The sequence below is a fragment of the Zosterops lateralis genome (genome assembly GCF_965231275.1).
Source record: "Zosterops lateralis genome assembly, chromosome: 1".
Taxonomy (NCBI): domain Eukaryota; kingdom Metazoa; phylum Chordata; class Aves; order Passeriformes; family Zosteropidae; genus Zosterops; species Zosterops lateralis.
In genome coordinates, this window is record NC_139762.1 from 1,832,365 (window position 1) to 1,854,517 (window position 22,153).

A 22,153-nucleotide genomic window follows, 5' to 3' on the forward strand; every position below is an offset into this window, starting at 1 on the left:
TGAGGAATCTCAACCTCCATCCAGGGCTGACAATTCCCATTTTCCAGTGGGAATTTTCCCTGAGGAATCAACCTCCATCCAGGGCTGACAATTCCCATTTTCCAGTGGAATTTTCCCATCCAGGGCTGACAATTCCCATTTTCCATTGGGAGTTTTCCCTGCAGGAATCAACCTCCATCCAGGGCTGTTAATTCCCATTTTCCAGCAGGAATTTTCCTCTCCAGGGCAGAAAATTCCAATTTTCCAGCAGGAATTTTCCCTGAGGAATCAACCTCCATCCAGGGCTGACAATTCCCATTTTCCAGCAGGAATTTTCCTCTCCAGGGCTGACAATTCCCATTTTCCACTGGGAATTTTCCCTGCAGGAAACAACCTCCATCCAAGGCTGACAATTCCCATTTTCCATTGGGAATTTTCCCTGCAGGAATCAACATGCATCCAGGGCTGACAATTCCCATTTTCCAGCAGGAATTTTCCTGGAGGAATCTCAACCTCCATCCAGGGCTGACAATTCCCATTTTCCAGAGGGAATTTTCCCTGAGGAATCAACCTCCATCCAGGGCTGACAATTCCCATTTTCCAGCGGGAATTTTCCTGGAGGAATCAACCTCCATCCAGGGCTGACAATTCCCATTTTCCAGACGGAATTTTCCTCTCCAGGGCAGAAAATTCCAATTTTCCAGCAGGAATTTTCCTGGAGGAATCAACCTCCATCCAGGGCTGACAATTCCCATTTTCCAGTGGGAATTTTCCCCTCCAGGGCTGACAATTCCCATTTTCCAGTGGGAAATTTTCCCCTCCAGGGCTGACAATTCCCATTTTCCAGTGGAATTTTCCCTGCAGGAATCACCAGCTGCTTTTGTCAACTTTAAAATTATCCCAGCACGGCTAAAAATGGGGAAAAAAAAAAATTCCCCATCTAAATAAACTTCCCTGCCTGGCTGGAGATTTATTTATGTTTATTTATTTATCTCCAGCTGTCTATAGGTTCGGGTTTATTTCTAGAGATAGACAGAAAATCCAGGTATTTATAGCCACAGACAGTTGTTGTTTTCTTTTCTTTTTTTTTTTTCATTTTTTTTAAATTTTTTGGGGGGGTTTTTGTGGTTTTTTTTTTTTCTTTGTTTGGGGTATTTTTTTTTTGTTTGTTTGGGGTTTTTTTTTTTTTGTGTTTTTTTTTTTTTTGTTTTTTGGGGGTTCGTTTTTTTTTTTGTTTTGTTGTTGGGGTTTTTTTGGTTTTTTTGTTTGTTTGTTTGTTTTTTTTTTTTCTTTTTTTTTGTTTTTTGGGGTTTTTTTGCTTTTTTGGGTTTTGGGGTTTTTTTAGGGGTTTATTTTTGGGTGTTATTTTGTGGTATTTTGGGTTTTTTGGGGGGTTTGTTTTTGTTTTTTGGGTTTTTTTGTGTTTTTATTTTGTGGTTTTTTGTGTTTTTTTGTGGGTTTTTTTGTGGTTTTTTGGTTTTTTTTGGCATTTTTGGTGGGTTTTGGGTTTTTTTTTTTTTTGGTCCTTTTTTTTGTTTTTGGGGGGTTTGGTTTGGGGTTTTTTTTTTGTTTGTTTTTGGTTTTTTGGGGTTTTTTGGGGGGTTTTTGGGTTTTTTTTTGTTTTTTCTTTTTTGTTGTTTTTTTTGGGGTTTTTGGTTTTTTGGGTTTTTTTGGGGGTTTTGGGGGGGTTTTTTGTGTTTTTTTTTGGTTTTGGGGGTTTTTTGGTTTTTTTTTTTCTTTTTTTGTTTGTTTGTTAGTTTTTTTTTTTTTTTTTTTTTTTTTTTCTTTTTTTTCTTTTTCTCCTTCTAAACCCCCAATCTCTCAAACCCCCCCAGTTCCATCTGCTCAGATTCAGCCACTGAACTCCTGGCACGAACCGTTGGGGTAAAATCGCAGCTGTCGCCGGTGACGCAGAAACGCCGCTCCCCGGGGAGGGAAAATAATAATAGAAAACCATCCCTGGCTCCAAAGAACAGCCAAAATTCCCCCTCCTGACAGCTCTGCACGCATTTACCCCACAAAAAAAAATAATATATCAAAGGGAGGTTTATTAACGCCAGGGCTGCAGAGACACAGTTAAATTTGACAAGAGGCTTTGTGTGATCTGTGTGAGCAAAGGGGGGGAAAAAGGGAATTTTTTTATCCTCTCTTTTATTTCCAGGGTGGTTTTGGTACCCCAAGGCACAAGAGACCTGAATTTGTCATCAAAATTCTACAGAAATTCAGCCACCTCTGTGGTTAAACCAAGGCACAGAATTACTGAGGGCAGGGATTATTATTATTATTATTATTGTTATTATTATTATTATTATTATTACTATTATTATCATTATTATTAATATCATTATTATTATTATTATTATTATTATTATCATTATTATAATTGTATTTAGGTGAGGCCTTTTCCTCAAAAGGAAATACAAGGATAATAATCCAAATACATCCAAATACGAGGATAATAATAATAAAAAAATAATTAATATTAAAATTACTGTGGGCAGGACTTGTTCTTCTTCTTCTTCCTATTATTATTATTATTATTATCATTATTATTATTATTATTATCATTATTATCCTTGTATTTAGATGAGGTCTTTTCCTCAAAAGGAAATACAAGGATAATAATCCAAATACGTCCAAATACAGGGATAATGTTAATAATAATAATACTAAAATAATTAATATTAAAATTACTGAGAGCAGGACTTCTTCTTATTATTATTACTATTATTATTATTATTATTATTATTATCATTATTCTCCTTGTATTTGGATGAGGTCTTTTCCTCAAAAGGAAATACAAGGATAATAATCCAAATACGTCCAAATACAGGGATAATGTTAATAATAATAATACTAAAATAATTAATATTAAAATTACTGAGAGCAGGACTTCTTCTTATTATTATTACTATTATTATTATTATTATTATTATTATCATTATTATCATTGTATTTGGATGAGTTCTTTTCCTCAAAAGGAAATACAAGGATAATAATCCAAATACATCCAAATACGAGGATAATAATAATAATAATAATAACAATAACAATAACAATAATAATAATAATAATAAATTCTTAATAAAATTAAAATTAATAAATAGATGCTGCTGAAAATCTGCTCCATGAAAAAAAAGAGCTCTCAAAGGGAGGTTTATTAACGCCAGGGCTGCAGAGACACAGTTAAATTTGACAAGAGGCTTTGCTGTGATCTGTGTGAACAAAGTCATGGCCACAGGGAAGGGAAAAAGGGAATTTTTTTATCCTCTTTTTTATTTCCAGGGTGGTTTTGGTACCCCAAGGCACAAGAGACCTGAATTTGTCATCAAAATTCTACAGAAATTCAGCCACCTCTGTGGTTAAACCAAGGCACAGAATTACTGAGGGCAGGGATTATTATTATTGTTATTATAATTGTTGTTGTTGTTATTATTATTATTATTATTATTATTATCCTTGTATTTAGGTGAGGCCTTTTCCTCAGAAGGAAATACAAGGATAATAATCCAAATACATCCAAATACAAGGATAATAATAATAATAATAATAATAATAAAATAATTAATATTAAAATTACTGTGGGCAGGACTTCTTCTTCTTCTTCTTCCTATTATTATTATTATTATTATTATTATCATTATTATCCTTGTATTTGGATGAGGTCTTTTCCTCAAAAGGAAATACAAGGATAATAATCCAAATACATCCAAATACAAGGATAATAATAAAAATAATTAATATTAAAATTACTGAGGGCAGGACTTATTATTACTATTATTATTATTATTATTATTATTATTATTATCATTATTATCCTTGTATTTAGGTGAGTTCTTTTCCTCAAAAGAAAATACAAGGATAATAATCCAAATACATCCAAATACAAGGATAATAATAATAATAAAAAAATAATTAATATTAAAATTACTGTGGGCAGGACTTCTTATTATTATTCTTATTATTATTATTATCATTATTATCATTATTATTATTATTATTATTATTCTCCTTGTATTTGGATGAGGTCTTTTCCTCAAAAGGAAATACAAGGATAATAATCCAAATACATCCAACTATAAGGATAATGTTAATAATAATAATAATAATAATAATGATAATAATAATATGAAAATATTACTAATAAAATTAATAAATAGATGTTGCTGAAAATCTCCTCCATAATAAAAGAGATATCAAGGGAGGTTTATTATTATTATTATTAATATTATTATTATTATTAATAAAAATAATAATAAATAGATGCCATTAAAAAGCATTTATTGATCAAGATACGATTTCAAACCTGGCAGAAACATCAAATTTTTTTCCCCTGTTTTTTGCCCTGGGAAAGCACCACTTAAGTAAGACCAGCCTGATCATTTAATTTATCTTAATATTAAATTAATTTGTCTTAATATTAAATTAATTTCTCTTAATATTAAATATTATTCCGTCCACCTTTTCTGTAGCCGTGACAGAAAATCCCTGCCAAAAAGATGCCTCAATAAATGAGGATTTTGGGGTTGGATTATTAAAACAGCTCATTAAGGGAAAATCCACGAGGAGCAATAATTTCCCAAGAGAATAAAACACCAAAGGTTTGTGGGCACAGAATTAAAAAAAGCCAAAATTTGGGAGGATATTTTGGGGTTCAAAGGGGTCAAACAAATCCCCAGAGTTTGGAAATCTCCAGGATTTCCAGCTGGGAGCCGTGAGCGAGTAATTGGTGTTGGGAATGTCATAATCAGTGAGAAATTTGTCATTATTTCAGTTAAAAATGGAGGTTTTTTAATCAATAATTTATGTTTATTAATGTTTTATAAATGGGTCGAGGTGTTTGATGCCTCCAAAAGCTGCTCCAGGAAAACTCTGGGGCTAAAAAGGGTTTTTTTTTTTGAAGTGGGAAAAGTCGCCACCAAAGTGGTTCTGGGAGGGAACGTCCCATTGCTGGAGTGGCTGGAGCAGCGCAGGAGCTTCTGCTCCTCGTCCACGGGAGAGAGAAAAAAACAACTCAGCAATGCTGGAGTCCAGGAGATCCCCTTGGATGAGCCGGAAAAAGGGAATTTCAGCCCTGGGCAGGAGATGTGGAGCTGCTCCAGTGGTTTTGGAGACCTTGGCACAAAACCCAGGAGGACGCTGAGTTTGATTTTAGTCCACGGGAGAAATTTCTGACACAGAGAGAGGAATTGCAAATCACCAGGAAGTGAAAACAGTAGTTTTAGCACGGTAGGAGATGCAAAATTCAGTATTTTTAGGGTTTTTAGAATAGAGGGGACAAAATGCAGGAATTTGGGTGGATCCTCCATCCCCTGGGGTGGTGATGGCACAAGGCAGTGAGAGTGGAAAAGTAGAAATGACAATTTTAGTGTGAGCTCTGGGCATTGGGAATAGTAAATAATCTAGAAAAAAATAAAAAATATAATATATAATAATAAAAATAGTATATTAATAAAATAGTATAATGATAAAAAAATAATAAAAATAGTATAATAATAAAAATAATAAAAATAATATAATAAAAATGATGAAAATAGTATAATAATAAAAATAATATAGTATAATAATAAAAATAATAAAAATACTATAATAATAAATAATATTATAATAATAAAAAATAGTAAATAACCTACACGTAGAAATCACCAGGAAGTGAAAACAGTAGTTTTAGCACAGTAGAAGATGCAAAAATTCAGTATTTTTAGGGTTTTTAGAATAGAAGGGGAAAAAATGGGGGAATTTGGGTGGATCCTCCATCCCCTGGGGTGGTGATGGCACAAGGCAGTGAGAGTGGAAAAGTAGAAATGACAATTTTAGTGTGAGCTCTGGGCATTGGGAATAGTAAATAATCTAGAAAATAATAAAAAATATAATATATAATAATAAAAATAGTATATTAATAAAATAGTATAATGATAAAAATAATAAAAATAGTATAATAATAAAAATAATAAAAATAATATAATAAAAATGATAAAAATAGTATAATACTAAAAATAATATAGTATAATAATAAAAATAATAAAAATACTATAATAATAAATAATATTATAATAATAAAAAATAGTAAATAACCTACACGTAGAAATCACCAGGAAGTGAAAACAGTAGTTTTAGCACAGTAGAAGATGCAAAAATTCAGTATTTTTAGGGTTTTTAGAATAGAAGGGGAAAAAATGGGGGAATTTGGGTGGATCCTCCATCCCCTGGGGTGGTGATGGCACAAGGCAGTGAGAGTGGAAAAGTAGAAATGACAATTTTAGTGTGAGCTCTGGGCATTGGGAATAGTAAATAATCTAGAAAAAAATAAAAAATATAATATATAATAATAAAAATAGTATATTAATAAAATAGTATAATGATAAAAATAATAAAAATAGTATAATAATAAAAATAATAAAAAATAATATAATAAAAATGATAAAAATAGTATAATAATAAAAATAATATAGTATAATAATAAAAATAATAAAAATACTATAATAATAAATAATATTATAATAATAAAAAATAGTAAATAACCTACACGTAGAAATCACCAGGAAGTGAAAACAGTAGTTTTAGCACAGTAGAAGATGCAAAAATTCAGTATTTTTAGGGTTTTTAGAATAGAAGGGGAAAAAATGGGGGAATTTGGGTGGATCCTCCATCCCCTGGGGTGGTGATGGCACAAGGCAGTGAGAGTGGAAAAGTAGAAATGACAATTTTAGTGTGAACTCTGGGCATTGGGATGAAATTGTCAATAACGCAGACATTTATATTATCTGTATAAATGTGAGGTGATGCCCCATCAATGGTCAGTCCCCTCATGTCCCAGCCCCATCCAGACCTCAGCTGGGAGCAGAGAAAATTCTGAGATATCAAATAATAAACATCACAAAAAAATCTGAAAACAAAACCTTGAGGGCTCTGCTTTTTTTTATACCAACACGACTTGGGGCTTTCAGAGGGCCAAGGGCTTTAAACAACCTGAATGTCAAGTGAGAAAACCAACCCGAGAAGCAGCTCGAAGAACTCGTTGCCTCCTTTTTCCCTCATTTTTTTATTTTCCTAAATTGTTTCGTTCATGGGGCGCTTTGCTCTTGAGGAGGAGAAAACGACCAATGACAAAAAAAAATCAGGCCACAAAAAAGAAAAGAAAAAAAAAACACCAAAAAACAAAAAACCCATCAAACTCCAAAAAACCCAACAAACTCCAAAAAACCCAACAAACTCAAAAATAAACCCAACAAACTCCAAAAAACCCCAACAAACTCCAAAAAATCCCAACAAACTCCAAAAAATCCCAACAAACTCCAAAAAACTCCAAGAAATTCCAAAAATTCCCAACAAACTCCAAAAAAACCCAACAAACTCCAAAAAAACCCCAAAAAACGCCAAAAATACCCAACAAACTCCAAAAAAAAAAACCCCAACAAAGTCGAAAAAACCCCAACAAATTCCAAAAATTCCCAACAAACTCAAAAAATACCTCAACAAACTCCATAAAAACCCAACAAACTCCAAAAAAATCCAACAAACTTAAAAAAAACCTCAACAAACTAAAAAAAAACTCAACAAACTCCAAAATAAACCCAACAAACTCCAAAAAACCCCCAACAAACTAAAAAAAAAAAATCCTACGAACTCCAAAAAAACGCAACAAACTCCAAGAAACCCAACGAACGTCAAGAAAACCCAACAAACTCTAAAAAAACCCCGACAAACTCCAAAAAACCTCAACAAACTCCAGAAAAGCCAACAAACTCCAAAAAACCCCAACAAACTCCAAAAAAACTCAACAAACTTCAAAAAAACCCAACAAACTTCAAACACCCTCAACAAACGCCAAAAAACCCCAACAAACTCAAAAAAACCCAACGAACTCCAAAAAACTCAACAAACTCAAAAAAACCCCAAAAAATTCTAAAAAACACCCAACAAACTCAAAAAAACCGAACAAACTCCAAAAAAAGCCAACAAACTCAAAAAAATCCCAACAAACTCCAAAAAACTCAACAAACTCCAAAAAAACCCTCAACAAACACCAAAAAAACCCAACGAACGCCAAGAAAATCCAACAAACTCAAAAAAATCCCAATAAACTCCAAAAAACCCCCAGCAAACTCCAGAAAAATCCAACAAACTCCAAATAAACCCAACAAACTCCAAAAACCCCCCAAAAAACGCCAAAAAACCCCAACGAATGCCAAGAAAACCCAACAAACTCAAAAAAACTCCAAGAAACTCAAAAAAACCCAACAAACTCCAAAAAAATCCAACAAACTCAAAAAAACCTCAACAAACTCAAAAAAATCCCCAAAAAACGCCAAAAAAACCCAACGAACGCCAAGAACACCCAACAAACTCCAAAAAACCCCAACAAACTCAAAAAAACCCCAAGAAACTCAAAAAAACCCAACAAACTCCAAAAAAATCCAACAAACTCAAAAAACCCCAACAAACTCAAAAAAATCCCAATAAACTCCAAAAAACCCCAACAAACTCCATAAAAAACCCAACAAACTCAAAAAAATCCCAATAAACTCCAAAAAAACCCCAACAAACTCCAAAAAATCCCAAGAAACCCCAAAAAACCCCAAGAAACCCCCCCAAAAACCCCAAAAATTCCAAAAAATCCGAACAATCTCCAAAAAACCCGAACAAACTCCAAAAAACCCAAAAAACTCCAAAAAACCCAAAAAAACTCCAAAAAGACCCAACAAACTCCAAAAAACCCCCAACAAACACCAAAAAACCCCAAATAAACTCCAAAAAACTCCAGCAAACTCCAAAAAAACTCAAAAAAATTCCAGAAAATTGGAACAAACTCAAAAAAACCCCAATAAACTCCAAAAAAACCCAATAAACTCCAAAAAAACCCAATAAACTCCAAAAAAACCTAATAAACTCCAAAAAAACCAATAAACTCCAAAAAAACCCAATAATCTCCAAAAAAACTCAACAAACTTAAAAAAACCCCCAACAACTCAAGAAAAACCCCAATAAACTCCAAAATAACTCAACAAACTTAAAAAAACCCAACAAACTCCAAAAAACCCAACAAATTCCAGAAAACCCAACAAATTCCATAAAAACCCCAACAGACCCCAAAAAAACCCAACAAATTCTAAAAAAACCCAACAAACTCAAAAAAAATCCAACGAACTCCAAAAAAACCCAACAAACTCCAAAAACCCCCAACAAATTCCAAAAAACCCCAACAAACTCCAAAAACCCCCAACAAACTCCAAAATTAAATTTATCTGAATTTTTTTTTGTTAATTTACGGCGCGCGGATTTTTTTAATTTTAATTTTTTTTTTGATTTTTTTAATTCTAATTTTTTTAAATTTTTTTTTTAATTTTAATTTTTTTATTATTTTTTTTAATTTTAATTTGATTTTTCCCCAGGAGGACACCAGACCTTCTCCATGTGCTTCAGAATTTTTTTTGTGACAAAGTCATTTTTTTTAAAGAAAGATTTAGCAAAAAAATGAGTTTGATCATTGACATCTGGCACAACTATAATTAATTCTTACGTTATCCGCGAGGAGGGAAAGAAAATTTATGGGAGAAAAATGTTTTGAATTAAGTAATTCTTGTTAATATTTTTTTCCTCCCTTGTTATTTTATTAATAAACCTGATATTTTATTTATACCCTTTAAAATTTTAAATCTACTTTACTTCTCTTAATCTTATTTTACAACAAAAAAAAAGAGAAAATAATTCCAACAGACACTCAAATCACTGCACGTAATTGGGGAAACAGAAATAAATAAACCAAAAAGGAATTCCTGCCCAAAATCACAACTAAATCTCCTTTTTTTTCAGCTCAAAAAGTGTGTTCTGTGTCCTGTCCCTCCATCCCTTGTCTGGGAAAATTCCCACTGGAAAATGGGAATTGTCAGCCCTGGATGGAGATTGATTCCTCAGGGAAAATTCCCGCTGGAAAATGGGAATTGTCAGCCCTGGATGGAGGTTGATTCCTCCAGGAAAATTCCCACTGGAAAATGGGAATTGTCAGCCCTGGATGGAGATTGATTCCTCAGGGAAAATTCCCACTGGAAAATGGGAATTGTCAGCCCTGGAGAGGAAAATTCCTGCAGGAAAATTCCGCTGGAAAATGGGAATTGTCAGCCCTGGATGGAGGTTGATTCCTGCAGGAAAATTCCTGCTGGAAAATGGGAATTGTCAGCTCTGGATGGAGGTTGATTCCTGCAGGAAAATCCTGGTGGAAAATGGGAATTGTCAGCCCTGGAGGTGGAAAATTCCCACTGGAAAATGGGAATTGTCAGCCCTGGATGGAGGTTGAGATTCCTCCAGGGAAATTCCTGCTGGAAAATGGGAATTGTCAGCCCTGGATGGAGGTTGATTCCTCCAGGAAAAATTCCCAGTGGAAAATGGGAATTGTCAGCCCTGGAGGGGAAAATTCCGCTGGAAAATGGGAATTGTAAGCCCTGGATGGAGGTTGATTCCTCCAGGAAAATTCCTGCTGGAAAATGGGAACTGTCAGCCCTGGAGGGGAAAATTCCCACTGGAAAATGGGAATTGTCAGCCCTGGATTGAAAATTTCCTCTGGAAAATGGGAATTGTCAGCCCTGGATGGAGGTTGAGATTCCACAGGGAAAATTCCCTCTGGAAAATGGGAATTGTCAGCCCTGGATGGGAAAATTCCTGCAGGAAAATTCCCACTGAAAAATGGGAATTGTCAGTCCTGGATGGGAAAATTCCGCTGGAAAATTGGAATTGTCAGCCCTGGATGGGAAAATTCCCGCTGGAAAATGGGAATTGTCAGCCCTGGATGGAGGTTGATTCCTCCAGGAAAATTCCCAATGGAAAATGGGAATTGTCAGCCCTGGATGGAGGTTGATTCCTCCAGGGAAAATTCCCAGTGGAAAATGGGAATTGTCAGCCCTGGATGGAGGTTGAGATTCCTCAGGGAAAATTCCCAGTGGGAATTCTGGGCTCCAGGGCTGGGGCAGCTCTGCAGGTGGGGATTCACCTGAGGGGGCAGAGGGGCACAATCCCAGCCCTGGATCCCCTTTTCCAGCAGAAAATTCCAACTTGACTTCTCTGGGAATTCCAGCCCAGCCAGGAATTCCCAATTCCCATCTATCCCAACCACTCTTCCCCAAACCTTAAATCCCTCTCAAGAATTCCTACAAATCCCCAATCCTTGGGATTATCCAATGATCTGATCATCCCTGGGTTCAGCTCCATCCCAGTGGAAAACAAGGAAGTTCCTCCTCGTGATCCTTGTTTCCTAAAGTGGGGAAAAACCAGGCAGAGTTTTTCCCCTGGAAAAACCAGGGGAATTCTCGTCCTCCTTTCCCTCAGGAAAAGTGGGAATGGCAGAATTCCCAACATCCCCTGCTGATTATTCCATGGAAATCAATTCCTCCATCCTTCCCACCCCAGGCATCCCCCTGAGGGGCAGCCACAGCTGCTCTGGGGATTCCAGCCAGGAATTCCCAATTCCCAATCTCCCAGCCCAGCCAGGAATTCCCAATTCCCAATCTCCCAGCCCAGCCAGGAATTCCCAATTCCCAATGTCCCATCTCAGACAGGAATTCCCAATTCCCAATGTCCCATCTCAGACAGGAATTCCCAATTCCCAATCTCCCAGCCCAGCCAGGAATTCCCAATTCCCAATCTCCCATCCCAACCAGGAATTCCCAATTCTCAATGTCCCATCTCAGACAGGAATTCCCAATTCCCAATCTCCCATTTAACCAGCTCAAAGCCATTCCCTGTGTCCTGTCCCTCCATCCCTTGTCCCCAGTCCCTCTCCAGCTCTCCTGGAGCCCCTTCAGGCTCTGAGCATTCCCTGGATTTTTCCCTTCTCCTCTCCAGGGGAACATTCCCAGCTCTCCCAATCAGTTGTTCCTGATTTGATTCCACATTTGGGATCATCCCCTTCCCACATGCGACCGCAGAAATGTTGGAATTTTTTGATAACAACCCTGACAGCAAAATGATTTCCTGCTGTGGCAGAGGGAGCCTCAACACCACGGAACAACCTCAACAACCTCCAAACCACTTCAGAGCATCCCCCAGGCTGCTCCAATTTCCCCCAAGATCCTTTTTGGGATTGGGATCTCGGCAGCTGCAGGAAAAATTGCTGCCTCTGAGGAGGATTTTTCCAATGGATTGACCATCAAAGCGCTTTGGAGTGGATTTGGCAAGCTCGGGAAAGGGATTCCAAGAGGAGGGAGATGAGCTGGGGTTTGAAATGAGCTGGGGTTTAAACGAGGCAGAGGTCTGTGGGTTAGGCCGGGGTGAGGCCAGAAATTCCTGCTCCCTGTAGGGATGGGATCGCCAAAGTTATCCCCAAACCCAAGGGGATGGTTCCATTTTGGAAAAGAGTTTAAATTTCACTACTGGACTTGAAAGGAAGATGAAGCAGAAATTTCTGTGCTCCCTTCATCGTGACTGGCTCAGAAATTCCTGCTCCCTGCAAGGATGGGAACACCAAGGTTATCCCCACACCCAAGGGGATGGTTCCAGTTTGGAAAAGAGTTTAAATTTCACTACTGGACTTAAAAGAAAGACAAACCAGAAACTTCTGTGCTCTGCTCACCGTGACTGGCTCAGAAATTCCTGATCCCTGCAGGAAGGGGAATGCCAACGTTACCCCCACACGCAAGGGGGTGGTTCCATTTTGGAAAAGAATTTCCATTTCATTACTGGACTTAAAAGGAAGATGAACCAGAGATTTCTATGCTCTCCTCACCGTGACTGGCTCAGAAATTCCCTCTCCCTGCAGGGATTGGGAACACCAAGGTTATACCCAAACCCAAGGGGATGGTTCCAGTTTGGAAAAAAGTTTCAGTTTCACTATTAAAAGGAAGATGAACCAGAAATTTCTGTGCTCTCCTCACTATGCCTGGCTCAGAAATTCCTGCTCCCTGCAGGGATGGGAACACCAAGGTTATACGCAAACCCAAGGGGATAGTTCAATTTTGGAAAGAGTTTCAGTTTCACTATTAAAAGGAAGATGAACCAGAAATTTCCGTGCTCTTCTCACCATGACGGGCTCAGAGCCAGGACAAAGACACCCCGTTGGTCTCTTTATCTGTCCCTCAAAAAATGTAACTATTTTCTATTGGGCAGATTGCCAAAAACCCCTCCTAAATCCTTTATTATTTAAGAAAGAGCATGAAGCCACCACCCATCCAGAGGCTCTGGCACAACCTGATTAATCCCAACCCGGGATTTTGTATAATTTTCCTTCTTTGTTAAAACCTTTTTTGATTTTTCACTATGCACTCAATTACATGGTTTTGTTAATTAATTTTCGCCACGTCTCTGCCAGGCTGGACCCTCAGAAATGTGAATAAAACCCATCCAGAGGCTCTGGCACAACCTGATCAATCCCAGCCTGGGATTTTGCATTATTTTCCTTCTTTATTAAAACCTTTTTGATTTTTCATGACACACTCAATTATTTTGTTTTGTTAATTAATTTTCTCCACGTCTCTGCCAGGCTGGACCCTCAGAAATGTGAATAAAACCCATCCAGAGGCTCTGGCACAACCTGATCAATCCCAGCCCAGGATTTTGTATCATTTTCCTTCTCTGTTAAAACCTTTCTGATTTTCAAGACACACTTGATCATGCCGTCTTGCTAATTGATTTTTGCCACTTCTCTTCCAGGTTGGATCCTCAGAAATATGAATAAAACCCATCCAGAGGCTCTGGAACAACCTGATCAATCCCAACCCGGGATTTTGTATCATTTTCCTTCTCTGTTAAAACCTTTCTGATTTTTCAAGATGCGCTAAATTACATTGTTTTGTTAATTAACTTTCGCCACGTCTCTGCCAGGCTGGACCCTCAGAACTGTGGTAAAACCCATCCAGAGGTTCTGGCACAACTTGATCAATCCCAACCTGGGATTTTGCATTATTTTCCTTCTTTATTAAAATATTTTTGATTTTTCAAGACACACTCAATCACGCCATCTCGCTAATTGATTTTCACCAGGCTGGACCCTCAAAAATGTGAATAAAACCCATCCAGAGGCTCTGGCACAACCTGATCAATCCCAGCCCAGGATTTTGTATTATTTTCCTTCTTTGTTAAAACCTTTTTGATATTTCATGACGCACTCAATTACATTGTTTTGTTAATTAATTTTCTCCACGTCTCTGCCAGTCTGGACCCTCAGAAATGTGAATAAAACCCATCCAGAGGCTCTGGCACAACCTGATCAATCCCAGCCCAGGATTTTGTATCATTTTCCTTCTTTATTAAAACTTTTCTGATTTTTCAAAACACACTCAATTACAGTGTTTTATTAATTAATTTTCACCACGTCTCTGCCAGGCTGGACCCTCAGAGGTGTGAGTGTCACCCTGATTTTTTCAGCCTTCTGATGTTTTGCATTTCCATATTTGAGTTCTCACACATTGTAACATAAAGAGTAACATTTTGTAAAACTGCATTTTTTTCCTGGGGGAAGGACAAATTCTAACTTGACCAGCGGAGCCAGAGAGGTGTCAACCTCACAACCCAATTACTGATCAAATTCCAAACACTATTTAAACCCTGATCCCAAAATAAACTTTTTTCTCTCTGCTCGCACAACTCAACAATGTAAATGTGGGTTTTTCGTGTCCGTTTGGCGACATGTGGGTAAAACCCATTCCCCTCATCTTTGGATTCTGCCTTTGGCCTGAAGGACAAATTCTATCTTGACCAGCAGAGCCAGAGCGGTGTCAACCTCATGGCCCAACTGCTCATCAAGTTCCAAACACTATTTAAACCCTAATCCCAAAATAAACTTTTTTTCTTTTCTGCTCATACAACTCGACAACGTAAATGTGGCTTTTCGTGTCCGTTTGGCGACATGTGGGTAAAACCCACACGGCTCATCTTTGGATTCTGTCTTTGGCCTGAAGGACAAATTCTAACTTGACCACCAGAGTCAGAGAGGTGTCAACATCACAACCCAATTACTGATCAAATTCCAAACACTATTTAAACCCTGATCCCAAAATAAACTGTTTTTCCTTTCTTCTCGCACAACTCGACAATGTAAATGTGGGTTTTTCATGTCCGTCTGGTGACATGTGGGTGAAACCCATAACCCTCATCTTTGGATTCTGTCTTTGGCCTGAAGGACAAATTCTAACTTGACCAGCAGAGTCAGAGAGATGTCAACCTCATGGCCCAACTTCTGATCAAGTTCCAGACACTATTTAAACCCTAATCCCAAAATAAACTTTTTTTCCTTTTTTTCTCGTACAACTCGACAATGTAAATGTGTTTTTTTCATGTCCGTCTGGTGACATGTGGGTAAAACCCACACCCTCATCTTTGGACTCTTCCTTTGGTCTGAAGGACAAATTGATGGACAAATTCTAACTTGACCAGCGGAGCCAGAGAGGTGTCAACCTCATGGCCCAATTGCTGATCAAGTTCCAAACACTATTTAAACCCTGATCCCAAAATAAACTTTTTTCTTTCTACTCGCACAACTCGACAATGTAAATGTGGTTTTTTCGTGTCCGTTTGGCGACATGTGGGTAAAACCCACACCCCTCATCTTTGGACTCTACCTTCGGTCTGAAGGACAAATTGATGGACAAATTCTAACGTGACCAGTGGAGTCAGAGAGGTGTCAACCTCACGGCCCAACTGCTCATCAAGTTCCAAACACTATTTAAACCCTAATCCCAAAATAAACTTTTTTTCTTTTCTGCTCATACAACTCGACAACGTAAATGCGGTTTTTCGTGTCCGTCTGGCAACATGTGCGTGAAACCCACACGGCTCATCTTTGGATTCTGCCTTTGGCCTGAAGGACAAATTGATGGACAAATTCTAACTTGACCAGCAGAGTCAGAGAGGTGTCAACCTCACGGCCCAATTGCTGATCGAATTCCAAACACTATTTAAACCCTGATCCCAAAATAAACTCTTTTCTTTTCTGCTCACACAACTCGACAACATAAATGTGGTTTTTTTGTGTCGGTAAAAGCCACACCCCTCATCTTTGGATTCTGCCTTTGGTCTAGGCACTAAATCTTATCCATCATACCCATCTCATTTATTAATTAATTTATGTTTCTGGTGCAAACCAGCCAAATCAGGACTGGTGAAACATCGATTTAGAAGAATTGAGGATTTTAGTTGAAATAAATGTTGCTGAGGTGGGGTAGCCATGATTCCCTTTTGTTGGCAGGGAACTGATAAATCCTGGGATTTGTCAAACTAGGCTTTTACATCCTGAATAATCAATACACCCCACAAATACAATACAATCATAAATCAAACAGTGCTGAAAAAAACCAGGATTCATTTGTCACGAACACTAAAGGTTAAAAAGTCAAAGAGAAGAAGACCCATCTTACTTCATCATTTTGGGACCCCACCTCATAAAACAGACCACCGACCCATTTCAAATAACAAACTACACATGCTTAATGACTTTTTGTCTAATTATTATACAAAGGGAGGAATGGGATGTATCAGAGTTATGAATATGAATTTGTGTTTTGGGTGTTCAATACTCTTGTCCATAAAAAACCCCTGTGATCATCTGTAAATTGTGGTGTGTATTTGGGAATGGTCCCACACGCTGCCCAGTGTTGTAATAAACGTAAATAAATCTACACTTTCTAACTTTAAACTGTTAGAGAGTCTTTGTCCGTCACAGTCGGATATTGGTATTAGATCAATGTCCATAGTTTTTTAATATTTCAAGAGGTACCAGAGTTATGAATGTGCATTTATGTTTTGGGTATTCAATACTCTTGTCCATAAAAAAACTCTGTGATCATCTGTAAATAGTTTGTGTGTATTTGGCATTGTAATAAACCTACATTTTATAACTTTAAACTGTTGGAGAGTCTTCGCCCATCACAGTCGGATATTGGTATTAGATCAATATCCATAGGTTTTTAATAATTCAGGAGGTACCAGAGTTATGAATGTGCATTTGTGTTTTGGGTATTCAATATTCCTGTACATAAAAAAACCCCTGTGATCATCTGTAAATTGTTTGTTTGTAAATTGTTTGATTTGGTGTCATAATAAACACACACTTCCTAACTTTAAACTGTTAGAGAGTCTTTGTCCGTCACAGTCGGATATTGGTATTAGATCAATATCCATAGTTTTTTAATAATTCAGGAGGTACCAGAGTTATGAATGTGCATTTCTGTTTTAGGTATTCAATATTCCTGTACCTAAAAAACCCCCTGTGATCATCTGTAAATTGTTTGTGTGTATTTGGCATCACAATAAACCTACACTTTCTAACTTTAAACTGTTAGAGAGTCTTTGTCCGTCACAGTCGGATATTGGTATTCGATCAATATCCATAGTTTTTTAATAATTCAGGAGGTACCAGAGTTATGAATATACATTTGTGTTTTGGGTATTCAATTCTCCTGGACATAAAAAACCCCTGTGATCATTGAGGTGTGTATTTGGCATTGTAATAAACCTACACTTTCTAACTTTAAACTGTTAGAGAGTCTTCGCCCGTCACAGTCGGATATTGGTATTAGATCAATATCCACATTTTTTTTTAATAATTCAGGAGGTACCAGAGTTATGAATATACATTTGTGTTTTGGGTATTCAATACTCCTGGACATAAAAAGACCCTGTGACCATCCGTAAATTGAGGTGTGTATTTGGAAGCAATTGTTGTAATAAACACACACTTTCTAACTTTAAACTGTTAGAGAGTCTTTGCCCGTCACAGTCGGATATTGGTATTAGATCAATATCCACATTTTTTTTAATAACTCATTGGGGTCGCGGGGATCCCCCCAACCTCACGACACCCTCAGAGAGCGTGTGCTGAGCCCTGGTGGGGCTAAAACCACCTGGGTTCAGACAGAACCCCAAACATGCCTTACCCTCTCCCTGGTCTCGTTGGTGAGGAACTTGGCGCACTCGCTGTAGTTGGCCCAGGTGCGGTTGTTGCCCGGCACCAGCTCCCAGCTCCCGTTCAGGTCACACCGGCGGTAAGCGTGGCCTGGGAGGAGAGAGAGGGGAAAATGGGTTTGTGCAGGGTTCTTAAAGACTGAGAGAAGGTTCAAATGGTCTTGTTTATCTGCGTGCAAACTCTGAGATAAAGTATTGATTGTTATTGATTGTATTGATTGGTACGGCAGCAATATCAGTGATAGCGCCTGGTGGGTTTCACTGTGTATGGAAAATGATGCATAAGGACATCAAAGGAGATTTTCCATTCAAGAAATGGATTTGTACAGGATTCTCAAAGCCTGACACAAGGCTCACATGGTCTTGTGTATCTGTGTGCAAACTCTGAGATAAAGTATTGATTGTTATTGATTGTATCGATTGGTACGGCAGCAATATCAGTGATAGCGCCTGGTGGGGTTCACTGTGTATGGAAAATGATGAATAAGGACATCAAAGGAGATTTTCCATTCAAGAAATGGATTTGTACAGGATTCTCAAAGCCTGACTGAAGGTTTACAGGGTCTTGTGTATCTGTGTGCAAGCTCTGAGATAAAGTATTGATTGTTATTGATTGTATTGATTGTTACAGTGATACAGCAGCAATATCAGCGATAGCGCCTTGTGGGGTTCACTGTGTATGGAAAATGACAAATAAGGCCATAAAAGGTTTTTTTCCATTCAAGAAACGGATTTATAAAGGATTCTCAAAGCCTGACACAAGGCTCACATGGTCTTGTTCATCTGTGCGCAAACTCTGAGATAAAGTATTGATTATTGATTGTATTGATTGTTACAGCAGCAATAATAGTGATTGCGCCTTGTGGGCCTCACTGTGCACAGCAAATGATGAATAACGGCATCAAAGAAGGTTTTTTTCCATTCAAGAAATGGATTTTTAGGGAATTCTCAAAGCGTGACACAAGGTTCACATGGTCTTGTTCATCTGTGTGCAAACTCTGAGATAAAATATTGATTGTTATTGATTATTAGAGCAGCAATATTAGTGATAGTGCCTTGTGGGGTTCACTGTATGTGGAAAATTATGAAGAAGGACATCAAAGGAGATTTCCCATTCAAGAAATGGATTTGTACAGGATTCTCAAAGCTTGACTGAAGGTTTACAGGGTCTTGTGTATCTGTGTGCAAACTCTGAGATAAAGTATTGATTGTTATTGATTGTATTGATTGTTACAGTGATACAGCAGCAATATCAGTGATAACGCCTTGTGGGGTTCACTGTGTGTGGAAAATGATGAATAAGGCCATAAAAGGTTTTTTTCCATTCAAGAAACGGATTTATAAAGGATTCTCAAAGCCTGACACAAGGCTCACATGGTCTTGTTCATCTGTGCGCAAACTCTGAGATAAAGTATTGATTATTGATTGTATTGATTGTTACAGCAGCAATAATAGTGATTGCGCCTTGTGGACCTCACTGTGCACAGCAAATGATGAATAAGGACATCAAAGAAGGTTTTTTTCCATTCAAGAAATGGATTTTTAGGGAATTCTCAAAGCCTGACACAAGGCTCACACGCTCTTGTTCATCCGTGTGCAAACTCTGAGATAAAATATTGATTGTTATTGATTGTTAGAGCAGCAATATCAGTGATAGCGCCTTGTGGGTTTCACTGTATGTGGAAAATTACAAATAAGGCCATAAAAGGAGGTTTTTTTACATTCAAGAAACAGATTTGTAGAGGATTCTCAAAGCCTGACACAAAGCTCAAATGGTCTTGTTCATCCGTGTGCAAACTCTGAGATAAAGTATTGATTGTTATTGATTGTATTGATTGTTACAGCAGCAATATCAGTGATAGCACCTTGTGGGTTTCACTGTGCACGGCAAATGAGGAATAAAACCATCAAAGAAGGCTTTTTTTCCATTCAAGAAATGGATTTTTAGAAGATTCTAAAAGTCTGACAAAAGGCTCACACTGTCTTGTGTATCTGTGTGCAAACTCTGAGATAAAGAATTGATTGCTATTGATTGTATTGATTGTTATAGTAGCAACATTAGTGCCTTGTTGGCTTCACTGTGCATGGCAAATGATGAATAACGGCATCAAAGGAAGTTTTTTTTCATTCAAAAAATGGATTTTTGGAGAACTCTTAAAGCTTGACACAAGGCTCACATGCTCTTGCTCATCCGTGTGCAAACTCTGAGATAAAGTATTGATTGTTATTGATTGTATTGATTGTTAGAGCAGCAATATCAGTGATAGCACCTTGTGGGCTTTACCGTGTATGGAAAATTACAAATAAGGCCATAAAAGGTTTTTTTCCATTCAAGAAACGGATTTGTAGAGGATTCTCAAAGCCTGACACAAGGCTCACATGGTCTTGTTCATCTGTGCGCAAACTCTGAGATAAAGTATTGATTATTGATTGTATTGATTGTTACAGCAGCAATAATAGTGATTGCGCCTTGTGGGCCTCACTGTGCACAGCAAATGAGGAATAAGGACATCAAAGAAGGTTTTTTTCCATTCAAGAAATGGATTTGTACAGGATTCTCAAAGCTTGACTCAAGGCTCACAGTCTTGTGTATCCATCTGCAAGTTCTGAGATAAAGTATTGATTGTTATTGATTGTATTGATTGTTACAGCAGCAATATTAGTGACAGCACCTTGTGGGCTTCACTTTGGACAGAAAATTATGAATAACACCATCAAAGGAGTTTTCCTCATTTAAGAAAAAGGGGGAAATGTGGGAAATGGATTTGCAGAGAGTTCTCAAAGCCTGACTAAAGATTCACCCGGTCTTGTGCAACCGTGTACAAACTCTGAGATAAAGTATGAAGGACAAAAAGTGAATTTTGGGTTTCCCAGAGCCCAGACCCACCTTTGTGGTTGAAGTCGTAGATGTACTCGGGGCAGGGCGTGGCCACCACCTTACCTGGGACACCCTCGGGCCAGCACACGATGGACAAAAGGTGAATTTTGGGTTTCCCAGAGCCCAGACTCACCTTTGTGGTTGAAGTCGTAGATGTACTCGGGGCAGGGCATGGCCACCACCTTACCTGGGACCCCCTCAGGCCAGCAGACGATGAAGGACAAAAGTGAATTTTATCTTTCCCAAAAACCCCAGATTCACCTTTGTGGTTGAAGTCGTAGATGTACTCGGGGCAGGGCATGGCCACCACCTTGCTGGGGACGCCCTCGGGCCAGCACACGATGAAGGACAAAAATTGAATTTTGGGTTTCCCAGAGCCCCCAGACCCACCATTGTGGTTGAAGTCGTAGATGTACTCGGGGCAGGGCATGGCCACCACCTTGCCGGGGACGCCCTCGGGCCAGCACACGATGAAGGACAAATAAAAAAGTGAATTTTGGGTTTCCCAGAGCCCCCAGACCCACCTTTGTGGTTGAAGTCGTAGATGTACTCGGGGCAGGGCATGGCCACCACCTTTCCCAGGACCCCCTCGGGCCACCACACGATGAAGGACAAATAAAAAAGTGAATTTTGGGTTTCCTAGAAGCCCCATACCCACCGTTGTGGTTGAAGTCGTAGATGTACTCGGGGCAGGGCATGGCCATCACCTTACCCGGGACACCCTCAGACCAGCACACGATGAAGGACCAAAGTGAATTTTGGGTTTCCCAGAGCCCAGACCCACCTTTGTGGTTGAAGTCGTAGATGTACTCGGGGCAGGGCATGGCCACCACCTTGCCGGGGACGCCCTCGGGCCAGCACACGATGCCGTCCCACTCGGGCAGGCAGAGCCCATCTGTGGGGACAAGGGACACTCGGGGTCAGTGCACAGGGAAAAGGGACAGGACAGGGGGTGCTGAGGGTGCTGGGGATGGGGAGGGGTCCATGTGAGGAAGGTGAAGGGATTTTGCAGGAGGAAATTGTACTGGGAATCATTGGGGATTTCTTCTTCGTCTGTGGCTCCATAAGGTGGGAATTATCCCAAGGACAATTACTATATTATTATTATTATTATTATTATTATTATTGATAAATTCTATTCTATTCTATTCTATTCTATTCTATTACTAGATTTTTATTATTATTCAATTCTGTTATATTATATTACATTATATTATATTGTATTTATTATTGAGGATTTATTATTCCACAATAATATATCTATTCCACGAGGAATTCCACTCCATTCCATGCCATTCCATTCCACAATATAATAAATGTATAATATAAAACATAATATATATACAAAACCCATAATATATATAATATATATAATATAATATATATAATATATATAATATAATATATTCC

The 22,153-nt window shown here is 38.0% G+C and overlaps 1 protein-coding gene across 3 annotated transcripts in view; it reads right to left on the bottom strand.

Moving 5' to 3' along the window:
* The window catches only part of PTH1R (parathyroid hormone 1 receptor), a 125,997-nt gene that overhangs the window by 82,007 nt on the left and 21,837 nt on the right, over positions 1-22,153 (bottom strand). Inside the window, exons 2-3 of one of the 3 annotated variants that reach the window (XM_083864174.1) lie at positions 21,528-21,638; positions 17,838-17,956 (exon numbers count right to left, since the gene is read on the bottom strand). In XM_083864174.1, the coding sequence (XP_083720300.1) occupies positions 17,838-17,956; positions 21,528-21,567 (159 nt within the window). In that variant the 5' untranslated portion in view covers positions 21,568-21,638. Of the gene's footprint in view, positions 1-17,837; positions 17,957-20,876; positions 20,954-21,004; positions 21,189-21,527; positions 21,639-22,153 lie in introns of those variants that run through there. The other 2 variants (XM_083864173.1, XM_083864175.1) reach the window with 2 other exon arrangements.